Source organism: Macrotis lagotis, chromosome 1 (genome assembly GCF_037893015.1).
Source record: "Macrotis lagotis isolate mMagLag1 chromosome 1, bilby.v1.9.chrom.fasta, whole genome shotgun sequence".
NCBI classification, from domain to species: Eukaryota; Metazoa; Chordata; class Mammalia; order Peramelemorphia; family Peramelidae; genus Macrotis; species Macrotis lagotis.
In genome coordinates, this window is record NC_133658.1 from 901,155,207 (window position 1) to 901,174,861 (window position 19,655).

Consider the following 19,655-nt stretch of genomic DNA (forward strand, 5'->3'; position numbering starts at 1 on the left):
TCGACCCTGGGTCCAGGTCTGTAGTAGCTGCCCCCCCCACACACACATACACACTCCAGCGCCCACATCTTCCTGGGACTTTCTTCCTTTCAGGCAATCCTACCAGGCTGCATGTTGGGAAGCACAAAGGAGAGCCAGGACAATGACTGGCTCCCAGCATCCCCTCCCTGTGGCCCACAGTCTGATCCCAGAGACCCACTCTGACAACTTTTCTCAGAAATGAAGGAAAACATTTTAATTGTAAAACTAACTGGGGGCCCAGGCTTGCAGCATGGCTTCCCAATTCCAGGGCCCCGGCTCCTACAGGATCCCTTTCTGGGGGCCAGGGCCAAAGGATTGTTATGAAATGACAATATAAATAGCTATTTTTTTAAAAAGAGTCCCATAGGAGCACAGTAGTATTCTCGGCGGAGGCGTCATCAGCCATCAGCAGAGGGAGAGGCAGGCAGAGGCAGTCAAATTCACCAGACATTCCCGATTGTCCTCCCAACTGGCTTGGAGTTGAGAAAAGGAAACCGGTTTGCACACACTTTGTATGTCAACATACTGTCACGCCAGCCACACACACACACAAAAGCCCCATCACAGACATGTGCAGACACACACACAAAATATGGTGACCCAAGAACCATACGCTCTGACAGAGACAAGTCACACAAAAGACACTGCCATGAGATAGAGGGCACAGGGCCTACCCCAAATAGCCCTCCCCCACTGTGTGAGCCCCCAGGAGCTCTCTGGGGGACAAGGGGAGGGACCCCTGGTCTGCAGATTTCCAGTGTCAAGTCAACCAGCCCTTGAATTGAGGCAGAGGCAGGGATAGGGTCTCCATTCCAAAAAGAGACCCTTGATGCCCTTGCTCCCAAAAGTTATTTAAAAATATCAAAAAGTGAAAACTGAAACTCAGTAGTTGAGTTCCCCAGAAGGATCTGAAGGAGCCACGGAGTGACCCAGGCCCAGTCCATCCAGTGAGACATCCACCTGCCAGGAGGCATCGCACAGGTGTGAGAGGGGAGGCCAGGGCCAGGTCACCCCAGGATTCTCTCCCCTGCTTCAGGTGGCAAGGAGTCCATTGTCTTCCAGGCTGGGGACACTCCCTCTGAGGCGCTTCTTTGGTTAGGGGAAGGGCCAAGGGTGGTCCAGTCTCATCTCATGCGATTTTGGCGCATGAGGGGCACGATGCTGGCTGGGGGGCCTGCTTTGCCCAGGAAGGGGTGCTTCAACAGTTCACTGGCTGTGGCTCTCTGCGCTGGGTCCCGCACCAGCAGGCGATCCAGGAAGCCCTTCAGTGAGGGGGAAACCTGCAGGGTCAGGAAAGAGAGGGGGCAGGACTGAGGACGGGTCCAGGATGGCTCCCAGGCCAGGGTCTGGGCCCACAGGGCTCCACCTTCTACCCCTGCTAAGGACTGCACCCACCTCTCTCCTCTCCTTAGGGCCCATCTGTCCACTGAGCTTTCTCCATTCCCAAGGAACATTACTATTTCTAACAACCCCTGGTGGGAGTTGGGATGTCAACCCAGGCCACTCACCTTGTGGAGGTTTTTCAGCTTAGGGGGCAGGTTGTCCCGGATCATCTTCATGGCCTTCAAAGGTGGCTCATTGAAATATGGGGGCTCCCCATCTACCATCTCAATGACCATCACACCTAAGGACCATATGTCCACCTGAGGAGAAGAGCAAATATGCTTTGGCCTCAGCAGGGAGGACATGGAGACAGACTGCCCTGTTCTTTCCTCCTCCCTGATCAGCAGACCCCCCCCCCCAATCCTACTCCATGCCAGAGACCAGTCTCTAGGCAGCCTCCCCACATCTCTACCCTACAGGGCCCTCCTCCCACATCCTGGAGCTCCCTTCCCTAAGGACCACAGAGAGCTGAGTGGCTAGCCTGGCTCTGCACAGGAAGTAGGGGGACAGGGGTAGGGATGAAGAATCACATGTCCTGGTCTCACCTCAGGCCCATAGGGCAGGCGGGAAATGAGCTCGGGAGCCATCCAGTATGGGGTGCCCACCAGGGACTTCCTTCTGGGCACCTCCTTGTTCACCTGAGCACAGAAGCCAAAGTCAGAGAGCTTCACCTGAGGGTTGGAACAGGATGGAGAAGAAGAGACACGAGTTAGACAGGAGGCAGCTGCCAGACCCAAGGAGGAGAGCTAACCTCCCTCCTCTGACTGACACACCACGGGAACCACACATATCCTCATCACCATTTCACAGTGGCTTGTTGAGGGCCCTGGGCCTCCAAGAAGCCCAGAAGGACCCTGGATTTGCTCAAAGGACCTACAATGGGGCCGTGATCTGGTCTGGCCCCTTAAGGTGCCCCTTTCATACCCGCCCATCGTGGGTCAGCAGGATTGAGTCACTCTTGATGTCTCGGTGAATCACGCCCTGGGCATGGAGCACAGACAGCGCCTTCAGGACAGCCAGGCAGACGGCCGCGATCTGCTCCTCATTCATCCTGTAGCAACAGAGACCAGCCTGAGGGGGAGGCCACCCCTCATTCCCCAAAGTCCCCTGAGGGATTGGGCAGGCATGGATGGACCAAGGATGAAAGGCTGGGGTGGCAGAGGCTCTGTAAGGCCAGAAAGTAGCCCCATCTCCCACAATACCTGGTGTGGGTGACAATGTCTGTGAGGGCTCCCCCTTCCAGGAATTCCATGACCACCCAGAGCTCATCACCAACCAGGTAGCTGTTGTACATCTCGACCACGTTCTCGTGCTGGTAGTCCCGCATGATAACCACCTGTAGGGAATCAGGGTCAGGGGGATTGGGGGAATGGATGAAATGGGGACCACCTGCCAGTCTGCTCTGGAGGGGTCAGAAAGCAGGAAGATTCATGCATATCCAGAGAGAACTCAGACCTGGGGTGCTCAGCAACAAGAGTCTGAGAGGGGGGCCCATCAGTAAGGCCTGGCTGAAAGTCTGGGAATGAGACAGCCCCCCCCCCCACGGGCCTTGAAGCAGAACAAGTCTGGAGAGAGCTTGGGGGGGGAGAAGAATCAAGGTGGGCCTTCAAGGCCATAGGAAGGTACCCAGATTTAGTCTCTACTGAAGTCTCCACTTGGGGTTGCCCTACAAAGCCCCTCCCTCCCTATTTCCCACCTCATTGAAGAGCAGCTCTCGTCGCTGCTGTTTCCGAAGGTCCATCTTCTTCACAGCAACCAGTTTGCCACTGCTTCGTACTGTGGCGATGCACACGATGCCTGTGGAACCTTCACCAATCTTGATGAAGTTGTCCAGGTAGGTGCGGGGATCACCAGGGTCCACCACAAGCTGCAGTGCAGCTCGAAACTGTTCATGGGATACCCTCTGGGGCTCCCTTTGGGGTGAACGGGGTCCTGATGGGGGCACGGCGGGCTGGGCTGCAGCAGGGGGGAGGACACGAGGTACCAGCTGGGGTTCTGAAGCATGTGGGCTCAGGGTACCTGGGGTAGGGGTAGGCTCTGGGCCCCGGGCGGCACGGGGCAACAGCTTGGAGGAGGAGTGGGGAGGGAGGCCTCCGGTGGAGGGACCATTAGGGGCAGGATTATGGGGCTCTCCCTGAAACAGAAAAGAGAAAGAGGCACTGGGTCAGCAGCCAGCCCCCCCAGCCCCTCTGAGCACAGAGCAGTGGAAGGGAGTCATCCTCTGGGCCCCCATCTCCCTGGCTGATGGTGGACAAACAGATGAGAGATGGAGGGGAGGGGAGCGCCGGAGCAGGGGAAGCTGGAGCCAGTGGCAGCTCCTCGAGCTTGGGGCCTCCCGATCTTCTACTCTGCAGAGGGAGTGGGCAGTAGGGAGTGAGAAGGAGGGGAAGTGTGGAGCTGGTTGAGGTGGTTACCTGGGGCCCTGTACCCCGTGGGGGGTGGTCCGAGTCAGCACGCGGGTATGTGTTAAACGGCCTTCCGGCCGATGACTTCGCCCCACCTCCTGAGCCTGGGGGCCGTGGGGTCCGCACTTCAGGCCCCGACAGGGGTCGTTTGTCCCGGGGTGGCTGGGGGCTCCCTGGCTGGCCTGAAGCTCCCTCCCCTGATGACTTGGGCCTCTTCTCCATCCCTTCCCGCTTTGCCTCGCTGCCACCACTGTGGTCCCTGCGCCCAGTGACTCGAATCCGGCCCTCTGCAGGACCCCTGCTCCCAGACTCTGGGTGTCCCTTCTCCTGGGCCCAGGCACGACCCCCCAGCCCCTCGGCTTCAGCCAGCCCGTTCTCTTGATGAGGAGCATGGTGTGTGGCTGGAGGACCCAGCTGGGGCGGGGGAGGGCTCTCCCGACGAAGGGAGTTGGAGCGGGTCACAGACATGTTCTCAAACTCATCCAACAGCAGCGTGAGGGCCCCATCCTTCGAGCCCTTGCTCCCCCGAACGATGGTCTTGGGGTTCGTCAGCAGGAAGGGGCAGGACGTGGAGGAGGAGGTAGGAGAAGCGTGCATCCGACATGGGAAGTGACACAATGGAACCACATGTGTGTTCACAGAGACAACACAGAAACGGAGAATGAGATGTCACATGGCAATGACACGGGCACCCCTGGCAGGGAAAACTGCCCCCAAAGGCCCCCCCCACCCCACAGCCTGGGGAGGCTCCATCTTCTCCCTATGAAATGAGGGCTGTGTAGTTCCCAGACTCCCCTCCCCCCCTTCCTGGGGGGGGGGGAGAATAGGGAAGGAAGAGGGCGCTGAGGGAGTTGGGAGATGAAAGGAGGTTCTAGAAGGTTAACACCAAGGATAACCACTGGGCTGGATAGCCACTCCCAAACTCCAACAACCCCGGGTCCCAAGGATGTGTGGGCCTGAGGCTGAGGCAGGGCCAGCCCAGGGAGAGTCCACTCCTATCCTATCATGTGACTGAACCGGTTGGGCAGGACTTGTGGCACCCTGGGTAAGGCTCCGGCTGGTGGGAGGAGGGGCGGGGGTGGCCCTTAGGGCGGGGCCAGCTCTGACCTGGGCTGGGCTGCCATTTTCTCCCCCTCTACATCCCCTGGGGCTGATTTTCAGGCAGGGGAAGGAGTAGGGGAAGGTCACAGAGAGGAACAACAGAAGTGTAGCTGGAGGGCAGGGCCTCAGTAGTGACAGCCTGGGTTTGGAGTCTGCCCCACCACTCCAGGTGCCTCAGTTTGCACCGGGGTCAGAAGACAAGGATTACGAAGAGCTGGGCCAATCTTCTAATTCTCAGTCCTGCCAGGACCCGGCCTTAGACAAGCCTGGCCAAAGGAAGGCCCAGGAGTCAAGAGTGAGAGCTAGCAGGGCTGGTGTTGGGGGACATCACATGGGAGGCCTGACATGTGTGAAAGGTCATGGTTAGGATGGGAGGATGAGGATTTGGGATGCTCCCTTACCTTATGGGCCCCATGCTGGATGGCAGTGATGCAGGCGGGGTCGATGAGGGGCTTGGGCCGCCGGGCCGACTCCTCAATGAGCCCCTGCCACTGCCGAGGGAGCCCCGTGAACTTCTGCTCCTGCTCATCAAAACCCGTGTGGACACGATGTTCAAAGTTGGACGGGGCCGAGATCTCCAGCCTCTTCTTCTTCTTGCCAAACATGGTGGTGGGTTGTGGTCACCTCGTCCCAGCTACCAGGTCTGTGAGCACAGAAGGGAAGGGATAGTCACCGAGGTGCCCCGAAAACTCCTCAGACTCAGGAGATCGAGGCCAAGCCTCCCTTTCCAAAGGCCTTGACTATCTCTTCTAAGCCCAGCTCCATTCTACGGTTGAGGAGTCTGGGAACAAGAGGGGGATACTCCTGGCAGGGGAGTCATTAAGTGGGGGCTCTTCCCACGATCTCACATATTAAGAGACCCACAGAGTGGGAAGGAGAAGGAGCATTCAGGCTGGGCTGGGGCGGGGAGCAGGTGGCTGGCCTTCCTGCCTCCCCCCCCCACATGTGAGCATCCACGGGCCCTTCTGGAATGTAGTCCATGTGTGTTGGTACATGTGAGGGGGGTGTCCACGGACATCCACATGACTGCATGGTTGTCAAGACCCAGGCAAAGTGGCGGCCTTCTCCTTCGCCCCAATCCAGGCTTTTCTAAGGCCCTCTCTGATCCCAGGCTCACCAGGCAGTGCCCAACGTGGCCCCCAGTGGCAGCTCCATCCTGGGGAACCGGTTTGGCTGTGGAAGCCGTTGGGGGTGGGGCGGGCCGGCCCAAGCTAGGGAAGGGAGGCCGACTAAGTGCCAGCCTGTCCTGGTCAGTGAGCAGGGGGTGTCAGTGGGCAGAGGGGGGCCTCCTCTCCCACTCTTTTTGTTCTAGGGCACAGCCACCAGTCACCTCACTCCCCAGAAAAGAGATTTCAAAGCATTTTGCTATGACTTTTACTGCAGCTGAGCCCATGTCCCTAGGGCATGAGAATGAGGGCCTTGCTTGGAGAGGGAGATAAAAAGGAAAACCAGTTTGTTATGGCAAAGGCAGATCTAGGGGAGCACTTCCTGAAGGGGCAGGAGGCAGCGAACACAGAAGGCAGAATGGGTTTAAGGGGGGGGGGCACCTCTGCTGGGTGGGAAATCATGTGGCCAGCTTCCACGTCCTCCTGGGGTCTGGCTGGGCACTCCCTGCTCAGGCCAGGCCAGTGAAAGTTCCAATAAACACAACGCCACGTGGGAGCCTAGCCTGCCAACTTATCTGCCTCCCACCAGCCAGTTCCCTTCCCCTTTCTTCTCTTCCCCTTCTTGGCCCACCCCACTGTCACTGGGGGGTCTGGTAGGAAGTCACACCTCCGGATATTTGTCTTAGACCCCCCCCATCAGCAGCTGGACAGATGGACACATAAACAGAGGAACTGAATGGGTGGAGCATATTTACAGAAGCCTGTGGTAGCCCCCAACCTGTCCCCAGAGACTAGTTCTATTCCCAGGTCACCCCCACGGCACTGCCCTTGAGCCTCCAGACTGTTCCTGGCCTTGGGGATACCAGCTATGACTCCCCATGTGTCCCCAGACTCCCACCTGCCAGTCCTAGGGCCCTCATCTCAGCTCTAAGATGCCTATCTGGACCCTGTCTCCCCCAGATCGCAAGATCCTTTGAGCAGTGAGGTTGCTGTAGGAAAGCTCAAGAGGTCCGGCTGTGCGCCTGTGTATCCTGGGTGTTCCCAAACCAGAGTCCAGGAGTGTCAGCTCCCACCCGAAGGCAGACATCAGGGTCAGTCAAGGTTTCCCTTCCCTTCCCTTCCCATCCCAGGGCCCCTCCCCCACCTAGTCCCCAACCTTCAGGCCTTATCAGCAACTCTGCCAGGCCCCTAACACAAACAAGAGGGAGGAAGAGCCTAGAAAAGCAGAGGTGGGAGAGCAGGAGAGGAGCAGGAGGAGGCTGGGTTTCCATTCCTCCAGAAGGCTCTAGAAGGCTCCAGAGAATCAGCAAGAGAAGTGTTCCCAGGAAATAGGAGGCCCTGGACAAGAAGTCCAAGGAAACTTGCCTAGAGGAAAACCATCCTCCATGCCAAGTGTGCGCCAGGGAGAGAGGAGGCCCAGGGGCAGAGTAGGAGCTGGGGGCACCCCACTACTCTCCTCAGAGAACTCTGGTGAGGGACTCCCTACTGGGGTCTGGTGGCCTAGGCCAGGCCCAGGGTTATGAGGCCCCACACAAGGCCTGTCATATTCAGGAGATGCTTAGCAAAGTTTTGTTATCTGTACGGAGGAATGTGAATCTGAGTGTGCCCCCCAAGCTCAGTCTTCATCTCCTAGCAGAAGCTGGGGCTGCGAGGAGGACGTACGCTTGTCTGACCCTTGATGCCGCCAGGAGATGCTCTCCAGACTCTGTGTCCTCCTCCAGGGGCCAACAGTCCCTCACTAGGCCAGGCTACCACTGAGCCTCTTAATGCTTCCTCACCTTGTGACTTCATATTCCACTAGAGGCAATTACAGCCTGGGCCTGTTTCAAATAAACTCCATTTTACACTTAGGAGGTTGATTTTTTAAGCCCAAGTGTAAACATTTACGTTCATCCCTAAGTCCATGTGGCCCCAAGAACCAGGAGGCTATCCTGATGGGTTTTGATCTTAAGCTATCCAATGTCTCTCCACTGCCCCCTTTGCAGACATGCCACCAAAGCAGCCCAGGGCTCTGGTTGCAGGTCAGTCTTGCTCCTGGCTGGTCCCCCTCTCTCCAGCATCCACAACAAGAAGAGAGACTGGTGGCAGTCTGAAGAAGCCACATTTGCAAGACCCTAGATTCACCGATCTGGCAACCTGGGCATGTTGGGTCCAGGACAACACTGTGCCATGCTGATTATTAATAAGAATCAAGAATCTGGTCAGAAATGAAAGGTCAGGTCCCTGGCAAGGGTCCAGTAGTGACCTGTGTCCACCAGGTCTTTCAGGACCCCGGGTTGGAGTTCTGTTGGGCTGGCAGTCTGGTCGGATTCCTATTGGCCATTTTTATTTTGGTACAAAGATCCTCCCCACTATCACTGGCTCTCTTTGGTCGCTCCGCCAGGAGCTTCAGTCCCCATCCTAAGCTAAAGAAGCCCTGCCCCTCTTAGCTGCCCTCAGCTGTCTCACACCGGGGCCATCCTCTGGCCCTCTGACCTCTACCTGCTCCTACTTCCATCTTCTGTCAAGAGTCTTTTGAAAAGCTGAGTTGGATGGGGAAGTTTCTGTGCAGTGACATCCATCTCAGACCTCAAGAAGTGTTTTGGAAACCTCAGTCAATAACCGACCCACTGCCCACTATGGCTCCTCAATTCACAAAAAACTAAAAGCAATGGTTATCACCAGGCCAACTCTTCAAATTCTCCAAATGATGTGAACCACACAGGGGCTGTGCTATGTGTGGGAACAAGGGGAGGTGCATGTTGCCCCCATGGACTATCTGTCCTGGGGGCTGATCCTAGGATGCTCTCCATGACCCTCCATTGAGGTCAATCACAATAAGGAATTGTGCTTGATAGAATATTAGACTCATAGCAGAAGAGTGGATTGTCCAGGCCCATTTCTAACTGAACCCCCTTACTAGGCCAGCAACAAGTAACTAAGGATGGTTCTTTGTGCCCAATAACTCTACAAGGTTGGGTCAGTGGGAGAGAAAGGTCTTGCCCAGGACCATGGAGCCCCTGGGAGAGCTAGGTTTCAAATCTAGCTTTTCTGAGCCCAGACTTGGTTCGGCCTTTTCCAGAGAACCAGGAGCTCCTCCCTGGTTTGGGACAAGGTCACCTGTCAAGAACAGGGGCTTGAAGGGCAGCTAGTGTTCAGCAGGAAGATTCAGCCCCCCCCCCCCAAACAAGAGCAGCAGCTCTTCCCCACTCCACCCCCACCCCCCAGAGGCTCAGGGACATCAGGGTCAGGCAAACTCTGACCTGAGGCCAAATATGGCCTGCTGCTTGATTTTGTACCAACTAAGAATGCTTTTTTCATACTTTACTTAAAAACCATTCTCAGCTTATGAGCTAATTCTGCCCCTCCCAGGCTGTAGCCCCTTCTCTAGTGCATCTACCTCTGTTGTGAGGACAAACAGAATCAAATCTCTGATTCTAGAGGGAGGAATCCATCCTGGTGGTCAGCCAGCCCACCCGGGAGCCCAAAGGAACACCCCCCCCCTTCTGGGATGAGTGGCCCCACAGTCTGGGCCTCCCAAGACAGTTGCAGGCAAGCCCAAATGTCTGCCTCTGTGGAACATTGACTCTCTGGGACAAACCAAAACAAGTTGAGGCCTCTACCACAAGGAGCCCAGGCCTTCTAACACCTGAAAGCAGAGCTGGCTCAACCATTCTCCCCTAAATCCCTGCAACTGCTCCTTCTCAGCCCAGGGACCCTTTAGCTGTGGCCTTCACAGCAGAACACAATACTCAGATGTGGATGGCCCAGGGCAGCAGGGTAAAGGAGAATGATCACCTCCCAGAAACTGGGCCTCTCTTAATGCTGACCAAGATCAACTGCCAAAGGCTGTGGACAAGCACCTGCTCTGAGGAGCCACATGCAATACTGCTGACCAGAGAAGCTTCTATGCCAAAATGGGAGTGGGATGTAGTACCTTGCTAGCCTGGGCTGACGCGGTGACTTCTACCTGCTTTCCCTCTCTGGGATCACCTGTTCATTGAGTTAAAAATGCTACCGATTCTGGGTTTGTCCATCACTGGCCCTGGCTTGGGGAGCTTGGATAAGTCCCCTGAGAATCCAACTGAGCACAAATCCTCCAGAATCGCCCTCCCAGGACAGAATCATAGTCTGCCATTCTTCAGGGCCATCTCTAACCATATGACAACCCTTCCAATACCTGAACAGAGTGAACAGAGCTCTCCTGGGTCTTCCCTTCTCCAAGGGAAATATCCAGTCCTCATGTGTTCGTCCCAACAGTGAGGGAGGGAGCTGGAGCCCATGACCCCTCCAAAGCTCTGTTGAGCCATTACTGAGCCTCCTCCTTTAAGGGAAGCCATGGGGGCAGAGAAAGAGAAGTGGCTTCCCAAGAGGAAAGGAGCAGACCCTTTCTGAAAGGAGGCAGCAGTGTTGACTGACCTGAGCCCAGACCTAGATCTGTCTGTGATTTTCTCTATCAGCCTGGAGGATACCCTCCTCCTATCAGTCTGGGGGACTCCCAGCTTCTAGCATCCTGGAGGACTCCCTCTTCCCATCAGCCTGGAGGACTCCCTACTCCCAGCAGCCTGGGGGACTCCCTTTTCCCATCAGTCTGGAGGACCACTCCCAGTCTGGAGGACTCTCTCTCCCCATCAGTCTGGGGCCAGCCCTCCTTTTCCTGCCCAATAACAAACAGCCAAAACCAGAGACCTAAGGCAAACACACAGAGTTGGGGGCCGCCAGGGAGGTTCGCAGGTAGCAGGAAGGAAGGGCTGGAACTCCCTCCAGAGAGGGTGCTGAACGATTATTCCCCAGTAGGGGCCCCGACACAAAGGAGGCTTTTCTGGGAGCCTCAGCAGGAGGCCAAGGCTCTGATTCCCACAACAAGTATGTGAGGAGGAAGATCAGATAAACCTCATTCATTCTAGTGAAAGATGAGGAAAAGTCAAATTCAGGGCCCCCTCCCCCCTCTCCAATCAATGGGTCCTTCTCCTTGATACCTACTTCCCTCCTCCCTCAAGGAACAATGAGAAACTGAGCTAGCACCTTCCCACAAAGGACAAGAAGCTCACTGATCCCCAAGCCCCCCCCCCAAACAGGAAGCTCACTCAAGGCACCTGCGCCCACCCCACAACAGGGAGAGGCCTTTCCTCTCCCCATCTCTGCCCCCTCTTCCTCTGGGCTCACCTCCACCTCCCTCTTTTCCTCCAGTTTTCTTGTTTCCAGGCCAGGCAAAGCTGGACCTGGGGGTGGGGGGTTCAGAGAGGGGCAATCCCAGGCAGGGTGGGTTCACAGGCCAGAGGGAGCCCACTCCCCTCTCCTGGCATGTCCGCATCTGAGTCCTGCTTCGGCTGGCTGACCCTGCTCCAAGCGGCCCAGCTCCCGCTCACTCCCCCAGTTTCCCTCCTCAGGGCCTGCCCCCTTGGCAGGGGTTCAACCTCGGCTGCCATGGGGAGGGGCCCCAAGCAATCCAGGCCCTGAGTCAGATTCCCTGCTGTTTGTTACTGTTCAGAAGGGGTAGAGAGGGAAGATGACCCCCAGTCTACCTTCTCCTTATGGCTGGGAGGGGGACAAGGGCTAGAGGGGTGGAACAGCAGTCCGGCCCTGAGAGGAAGAGAAAGGGGGGGTAGAGAAAGAGGGGAGAGGAGGGAGGGTGTGTTTATGTGTGAGGGGCGGGGGCAGAGGGAGTGTCCTGACAGTTAGAAAGGTGCAGGGGCAGAGGGCCAGGCAGGAAGGGAGGTCCGGCTGGATGGCCAATGAGATGGCTCTGTTTCAAACAAACTGACCAGTGAGATAAAGGCTGGAGGACAACTGGCCTGTGGGGAAGGTGAGACAAGGGCCTGGCCAGAGGCACAGGCAGGGCTGCCATGTTTGCTCCAGGGAGCCTCCCCCTACTATATCAGAGCTGCCTCGAGGCTCCTCAGGAGGGTTAATGACTGCCACTACCTGGTGCTTAGAGATCCCAAGATGAAAGGGAAGGGCTCCACCCCCGCAGTGGTCATTAAGAAGACTCCCAGTCTTCTTGCAGTCTGACTCACCCACCGCAGTACCCCCCTGCCAGCCCAGACCCCTACAGGGCATGCCCAGGGAGAGGACACCAAGGGGAGGCCATCCCTCGGTGTGCCCGGGGAGCAGGACGGGTGTACAATGGGCCCGCTGCCCCAGGCTCAAACCCTTACTTGCTCAGCCTCAGTCTGAGGGGGGAAGCATGGGTGGGGGGGTGGGGAAAGGCATACCCCCCGATCTCCCCAAGCTGTAAGAGAAGCTGCTTGGAGCAGAAGTCCATTCAGGCTGCCTGCCAGGGCAAGAGTTAGAAAGAAAAGCAAAATCTCCTTCCCCCCAGGAAGCAGACACCCTAACGGGCAGTCAAGTGGCACAATGGAGAATATCGGGCCTGGGGGCAGGAGGACTTGGATTCAAATCCAACCTCGGATCTTGCTAGCTGGCTGACCTGGGCAAGTCACTTTACTGTTTGCCTCAATTTCCCCATCACTTGGAGAAATGGTGACTACTCCAGTATCTCTGCTAAGAAAATCTTAAATGGGGTTAGAGTGTACAAACTACATGCAGTGTAGATGGCAGCAGCTGGGAGGGTGCAGGAGAGGCCTCTGATGGAAGGTGGGCTTGGGCTGAGTTGGGAAGGACACCTGCGACCTCTGAGGGCCTGAAGGGGGGGAAGACAATGAGCGTTTGACAACAAGAGAGGCCTGGAGCGTCTAGACTTAGGGCTAACTTGATAGGGGTCGGGTGTAGGAAGGCTGGAAAGGTGAGGAGAGGGGCCCCGAGTTCTGAAGGGATTGACATGGGAGCAGCACCTGGAGCAGAGTGGGGAACGTAGTCAGACAAGGATTCCAAGAAACCGTCTTGGCCACGTGGGGGCAGGGGGGGATCAGGGAGATCGCCACTGCCCACGTAGCTGGTGACTGTGTCTGCAAGGCAGAGATGACACCAGCTAGCAGCGGACACACCGTAGGGTGAGGGAGGACATAAGGAGGGTGGTCCTGGGGGACCAAAAGAATGGTGGCATCCTCAACAGAGAGAGGGAAACCTGGCAGGGGTGGGGGAACTCTGTTCTGCCGCAGGTTGTGACGTCAATGGAGGTTCAGGTCTGTCCAATGATGCAGACGGGCTGAGGCAGACGCCTGCCCAGCTCTGCCTCACTTAAATCCAATTCACCCCAAAGTCAAGCCTTCACCTCTCCCCCCCATCCCCGCATCAGCGGACCCCCTTGAGAAGGAAGAACAGCAGGCCTGAGGCAGAGCCTCATGGCCACCCCGAGGCACGGGCTGGCTGAAGAGCCAGGCAAGGAGACTGAGGAGTAGCGGCTACTCAGAGGAAGGGGAGAGAGGAGAGGTCAGACAGGAGCGCCCAGGAGTTAAGTCTTGAGGGGATTAAAGAAAACAGGAAGAGAGCCGAGGGGTGGACTGAACAGTTAGGGAGACAGGCAAGAATGCAGGCTGCAGGGGGAGGCTGGACATGAATGTTGTGCCTTGTGTTGGAGAAGAGAGGAGGGCATGGGAGGCAGGGCAAAGGAAGAGGGGCTAGCCTTGCCATCAGAGCCCCCAGGTACAGTGTGAGGAAGGGGAGCTCTCCCTGAGGAGAAAGGGCAGGGGGCAAGAGGGTGCAGAAGCTGCTGTGGAGAGGCCTGTGCACATGGGACCTCCTCCAGCTCTGTTCAGGAGCATGAGGAAGGAGTCTGGTGGGAAGCAGCGGGAGCCTGGCAAGGCGTCCCAGGTACAGGGATCCAGGAGCAGAGAACATCGGGGAGTGGAACTGCTGAGGGAGGAGAGGGGAAGGGAAGGGGGAAGAGCGTGACTGGGGCCTAGACGACCACCTGAGGCACGAGGTGGAAGAATGTGAACAGAGAAGGGGAGGGCACCCTCATCTTGAAGTGAGCCCTCTGGGTGGGGCTGAGGCACCGAAATGGAGAAGTCAGGGAGGAGGAAGCCAGGGCAGCTAGTGGGAGCCTATCCAATGGAGTGGCCAGGAACATGCTAAGGTAGGCTGTGCTCCTGGGAGCCACCGGGGGTGTGTGAGGAGGAGGAGAGGCAGATCTGTTCCAGGGACCCCAAAGGGAAGCTGGATTCTGAAGCACCCTCATCACTAGGCTGTGGTCTCAAGAAGGCTCTGAATGGATCCGTTCTAACCCAGGGAACAAGGGAAACCCTCTTGGGTAGGAGATGGCGAATCGCCTCATCCAGTCTCTGGTCCTCAAAGAGAAAAGGGCTGGAGGGGGAAGATGATACCACTGAGAATGGCACTGAGGGCAGAGGAGAGAAGGCCACAGTGAGGCCATCACCTGCACCTCGCTTGGACTCGAGGAACACAAATGGTCGGCAAAGAGTGACGGACACGCAGCTTTTCTAGGGAACCAAATAGCACTTTGGAGGCACGTGAGGAACTGCCTTCTGGCAGAAAAAAGGGCAGGAAATGGAAAGTGCTGTCTACCTGGCCAGTCAGGGCCTCATCCAGACAGGACTCTATCACTGAGCACCTCCCGAGACTTCATTAACAGCCTCAAGCTCCCCTCTGGCAGCCCGGAGCCATGCTCAGAAGTAGCCCAGGCATCCCATCCCCTTCCTCTACAAGGAGGATGGGGGGGCCTCACGTCTCTTCTCTGGGGTTCAGCACATAGAGTCCTGTTCGGCCTAGCTCCAGCTTAGTGAGCAAGAAGATGGCTACAGGAGGAGCTCCTCAAAGGAATTCCAAGCTGACACAGGTCTACCATGCGCATCCTGGGTGAGAGGGCCTCGCTGGGGCCCTCCCTTCTCTCTCTGCCCCTGTGTGTAACCGCCAGACAAACTGGCCTAAGAAAGTTTCCCTGGCAGGTCTCAGGCCCTTGCCAGAGCTGCCCTCCAGGCCCCTACCAAAGTTCAGCTCAAGGGTTCCCCCAGGTCCCTGAGGGGAGACAAGGCAGAAAGAAGACAATGAGCATTTATTAAGTGCCTATTGTATGCCAGGCACACATTCTCTTACTTGGTCTTCACCACAGGGAAAGATAAGTGCTAAAATGAAGCCCATTTTGCAAGCATCCACCTGGCACTCTGCCTTTCAACTCTGGGGACTGACCCAGGTGACCAGTCCCTGGTGGAAGGGGGAGGGGAGAGAAGAGAATCCAGAGCTGTTCTGAGGTGCAGAGCATGGCTGCAAAACAGGATCCCCAGGAGATAGCTGGCCTGCCTTTGGGGCATGGGCAGCAATCAGAGAATGGAGGAGTCTACCCAAAGCCTAAGAAGAAGGCCCAGCCTGCACCTGGAGGCAGGGACTGCAGGGGACCCCTAAGCATAGGGACTGCTGGGGTGGAGGGGTAGGGGAAGGGGAGTCAGGGAAGTGAGGAGGCTGCTGCAGACATACTGCATTACCTCCTGGGAGCTCCCAATGAGCCTGTGAGTAGAAATGATCATTAACCCTAGTTTACAGATGAGGAGACTGAGGCTGAGAGGGGGCAGTGCCTGGCCTGGGTCGTATCCCTGCCATCCCCCCCACATTCCACCTCCTCCAGGATCAACCAAGTCCACAGCAGGGTGGGAAGAGAAAGATGTGATGGTGGTAGTAGACCAGGGGAGTGGTCCAGAGGGGGGCTTAAAGGAGCTGGATGGGGGCTGTTGGGGCAAAGTGATGAGCTCCTCTGCTTTGGGCTGAGCAGAGGTATGTGAGGAATGGGGAAACCCTGGTACGGGCATCCCAGGCTCCTCCCCAGGTTGGCCCTAGCTCCTGACACTAGAGCCCTCCCCTCACCCCCAGCCCCCACCTCCCAGCACCTGGCAGGATGATGGAACACCAGACATGTCCCCTGAAAGGGCTCTCTCATGTTAGGTGGAAAGCCCCTGAATCAAGGACATGAAATTTTTGTCAGCAAAGTTGTTTTATTCTTGGGTGGGTAATTCCTGTTTGTTGCTAATTAAACTACAAGTTGATTAGCTGAGGAAAACCTTTAATTAGCCCTTGACATAATTCAGGGAAATTATAGCCTCTTCTCCTCTCCCCTCTCCCCCATCAGAGCATGGGGAAGGAAGGAAGCCCAGAGCTTTGCTCATTCCTTATTGGCTGGAGAGAAGTCATCCCCCGCCCTTTTTTAAGGGGCTCTCAGAGATGGGCAGGAGCCAGATAATATGAGAGAGGAGTCAGGGTCATAATCCCAGAAGAAAACCCCAAGGGAGGTTTGGGGCAAAGTTATGGGGTCCCTGCAGATCCCTTCAGTTTCTCCGGGGGGGGGGGGCTCAGAAATGCTCCCAAGAGATCTAGGATGTAAAGAGAGGTCCCTGACCTCAAGAGCCCAACAGCGGGTGCTGGGGCTAGAGAAGCCCACAATGCCTCAGCACACTCTCTGGGCCCCTGCCCCGGCCCCTCACATGTGCTTTTGGCCCTAGGGCTCGTGTTCCTGGGTCCTAGAGCTGACCCCACTCTGGCCGACAAGCCAAGGTCTGGGGCAGGGAGACATGACCGGTGCTGGGCAGAAAATGATTTAGCAGCGTGGACTCCAGCCCAGGGCTCCCAGGAGCTCCAGGCTCAGGCCTAGGTTGGCGCAAGTCCAGAGTCGTCACTCAGCAACCTCCACAAAGCAAAGCAGAGATCAAGGCTGGCTCTTGGGGTGCTGCCAGAAGGAGGCGATCTCAGAGGAGAGCCTGGTGATCAGCTGGAGGGTAAGGGACCAGCCGGGAGAATGGGAGAGGTGAGAGGGACTGGGGGGGGGGGTACTAGGACAGACAAGCTCACAACAAACAACTAGAAATACTCCAATTTACAGATGAAGACACTGAGGTACAGAACCTATGGGGACCCTGCCAAGGGCCACTGAGCCTGGGGGGCAAGACTGGTGAGGGACAGAGAAGTGAATCTGCCTTGGGCAAGAGAGCCCAGGTGACAGCAGGCTTGCCCCAATTCTGCTTTATTAAGTGGCAGCGTCCCACCTGGGGGAAGAAAGAGGAGAAAAGGGGCTGGGCCAACTCACTGGTACTTACTCTTTCACTTGGGAAGTTGGGAGGTGGGGTGTACCTGGCCCTCAAAGCATGTAATGGGAAGTACAACTGCAGACAAAGAATAGGTGCTGGGGATATCCAATGCTGAACAACCACCTGGTTATGGGGGGAAGGACAAAGGGAGAAACCTAAGGTCCCAAGGGCCTGTAGACCCTCCCCCCCAGAGCTCAAGGCCTCCTCCAGCCCACTGGGCAGCAGAGCCTTAAGTGGCCACCACCCACATTCTCCCAGGCTGGCAGACCCAGAGGCAAGGAGCCGGCTCCCCAGGCAGCCCAGGCTCCAAGTCCTCTCGGAGACCTCGGAAGGGCAGCTGTGATTCCTCTCATTCAGAAACCAGCTGGGGCGGTCAAAGGACAGGGACAGTCAATGAGTCCAGCCTGGGACTAGCCCGGAATGGGAAGTGGGAAGAGGTCCCATTTCCCTGACACGACATAGATGGGAGATGGCTTCCTGCTGGCCGGGTCGATAATGACCACACTAGACCACAGCTGCGGGAATGGGAATACCAGCTGGCCGGGGACGCCCCGAGGCCAGGGGTTGGGAAGCAGCTGGGGAAACCGAGTGGGAAATAAATACAGGACAGTGCCAGCAAAATGGGCCCGAGTGTGGAGAACAGGTCTGGAATCAGAAAGACTGGAGTTCAAATCGGACCTCTGACACTTAGCTATGTGTGTGACCCTGGACAAGTCACTTAACCCTGACCTACATGAAACTGGAGAAGGAACCTGCTGGTGAACCACTCCCCTATCTTTGCCAAGGGTCACAGAGAAGTGGACGTGACAGTAACAGTGCGGGTCCTGGGGTGCCATTCCACAGAGGGGAATGTCCCCCAAGGGGACAGATCAGCCTGCTCTGGTCTTGCCCCAAGTCCTGAGCCTCTGAACTAAGGATATGAGCAGTGAATGCCTCTGGGCCAGGGCAAGCCCCAGGGGTCTCTGGTCCTAGACCAGGGTGTAGGTGGACCATCATCCTCTGGATCCATCTCTAAACCTCCCACAGGAATTAGGGCCCTTCAGCGTTATTTGTTTCACAGAGTTACTGAGGCTACGTGGCTTGTGGGGGTGGGGGTCAAGTCTGCCCCTCCTGCCCCAGCCTTTCTTCTACCTATTTCGTGCTGCTTGTCCAGTGAAAAGAATTTTGCCTCCGTGGCTCTGGATTCAAATCCTACCTTGTACCCCTCCTTGGCCTCTGGGTGCCAGCATTTCCTCTGTAAAATGGGGGGGAGACTGGCCTCTTTCAGTGCCACCTAGAATCCCGTGCCTTGGGAGCCTGGACGCGGCATCTCGGCCCTGGGCCCTGCCCAGCTCTCCGGCCCGCGGGGTCGGGCCCCGAGGCAGGGCCGGGGCCCCGAGGCAGGGTCGGGCCCCGAGGCAGGGTCGGGCCCCCAGGCAGGGCCAGTCACTGAGAGCCAGGGAAGGGCCGGGCCCGGGCCGCACCTACCTCAGTCCGGGCTGCCAGCTCCGCACCAGCTCCAAGGAGGGGCATCTGGCCTCGGCCCTGCCCCAGGTCCCAAGGCGCCCCTCAGCCTCCCGGCCAGCCTCGGCCCCCGGGTCAGGGGGGCTGGCGCACAAGGGGCCCCTCCGCAGAACGGCCCATCCCGGGGCCCCCACACTTAGCCCGGGGCTCGGGACCGCCCAGAGGCCCCCTCCCCGGCAGGGTGTCCCAGGGCTCCCTGCCCGGCCCGGCCCGGCCCGGCCCCGGGGCCCGGAGGGGTCGGGCACCACGCCCTCCCGGCACCCGGAGGGGCCCCAGGAGAGGAGGGCCCCGGGGCGGCCTGGGGCCACGTGGGCGGGTGGGGGAGGCGCCCAGGGGCGTGCGCCCGGGGGGAGGATCCGGCGCCCCCCGGACTCGGGGTGGCCCAGGACGCCCACCGCCAGCGCCCCGCGTACAGGGCCCCCGGGGCCGCCCGGCCCCGCCCCCTCCGCCCCGGCCCGAGCTCGGCTCCCCTCCCCCAGGCCGCACGCCGCCGCCGCCGCCGCCGCCAGGCCCCGACCCCCGGCCCTCCAACCTTGCTCCTCGGCTGGGTCGCCGCTCCTCCCGGGGCTCGGGGCCCTCGTCGCCTCAGCTCCGCCGGGCCGGAGCCGCCACCGCGGCCGCCGCCGCCGCCATGTTGAATCCCGCACCAACATCCGGGGCTTTTCCCCCCGCCGCCCACCCGTGCCCATGGCAACCGCGACTGTTCCGGGCGTGGGGCGTGCCAGGACTTGACACACGCCCACTCGAGCGGCCTCCGATTGGCCTCCACGCCCCCGAACCGCACGAACCGCCCAATAGGCGAGCGCCATAGGGAGATATTGCCCGGGGATTGGCCAGTTTAGGGGATAATGGACGTAAGGGGCCTCCCCCTCGGCCAACCCGCGGGCTTCCCAGGCACGCTTCGGCTGGAGGGGCGGCTCCGACGCCGGCGGCCTCCGAGGGGGCGGGGGCGGGGCGGGGAACGCTTTAGCCGGAGCGACCCCCCCCCCCCCCCGCTTCTTTCCCGCCCCGCACACTCCGGCCTCGGAGCGCCCCCTGCGGCTCAGACGGAGAACCGTCCCGAGCGGAAGAAGGCGGGGCAAAGCACGTGGCTTTTAAAGGGGCCCCGGCCCCGCCCCCTGGCTCCGCTCCCCTCCCCCTCCCCCTCCCCGCCTCTCCCGCCTCCCTCCCCTCCTCTTCTTTCCCCTTCCCCATTCTTTCCTCCTCTGCTCCCCCTTCTCTTTCCC

At 58.3% G+C, this 19,655-nt stretch overlaps 1 protein-coding gene across 4 annotated transcripts; it reads right to left on the bottom strand.

The window, feature by feature from the left end:
- Positions 1 to 246: 246 nt before the first annotated feature.
- On the bottom strand, positions 247 to 19,092 carry PAK4 (p21 (RAC1) activated kinase 4). Of its 4 annotated transcripts, none has more exons than XM_074218994.1 (10): positions 18,962 to 19,092; positions 16,936 to 17,049; positions 5,312 to 5,553; positions 3,819 to 4,346; positions 3,101 to 3,538; positions 2,607 to 2,740; positions 2,329 to 2,455; positions 1,950 to 2,075; positions 1,530 to 1,664; positions 247 to 1,301 (listed from the first exon to the last, which is right to left on the bottom strand). In XM_074218994.1, the coding sequence occupies exons 3-10, from the start codon at positions 5,513 to 5,515 to the stop codon at positions 1,146 to 1,148; spliced, it is 1,848 nt and encodes a 615-aa protein (XP_074075095.1). In that variant the 5' UTR covers positions 5,516 to 5,553; positions 16,936 to 17,049; positions 18,962 to 19,092; the 3' UTR covers positions 247 to 1,145. The 4 variants fall into 4 exon arrangements, with proteins under 4 accessions (XP_074075095.1, XP_074075094.1, XP_074075093.1 ...); XM_074218993.1 differs by lacking the exon at positions 18,962 to 19,092 and adding an exon at positions 18,122 to 18,482; XM_074218992.1 differs by lacking the exon at positions 16,936 to 17,049 and having other exon boundaries at positions 248 to 1,301.
- Between the last annotated feature and the right edge of the window lie 563 nt (positions 19,093 to 19,655).

Bases quoted from the DNA above. Each gene is read 5' to 3' on its own strand.
- PAK4 (XM_074218994.1), bottom strand. From the start codon at position 5,515: ATGTTTGGCAAGAAGAAGAAGAGGCTGGAGATCTCGGCCCCGTCCAAC. The intron at 2,741-3,100 runs GTGGGAAATAGG...GATTCCCTACAG, and splicing joins GAGAGCTGCTCTTCAATGAG to GTGGTTATCATGCGGGACTA. The intron at 2,076-2,328 runs GTATGAAAGGGG...TCCAACCCTCAG, and splicing joins TGCTGACCCACGATGGGCGG to GTGAAGCTCTCTGACTTTGG.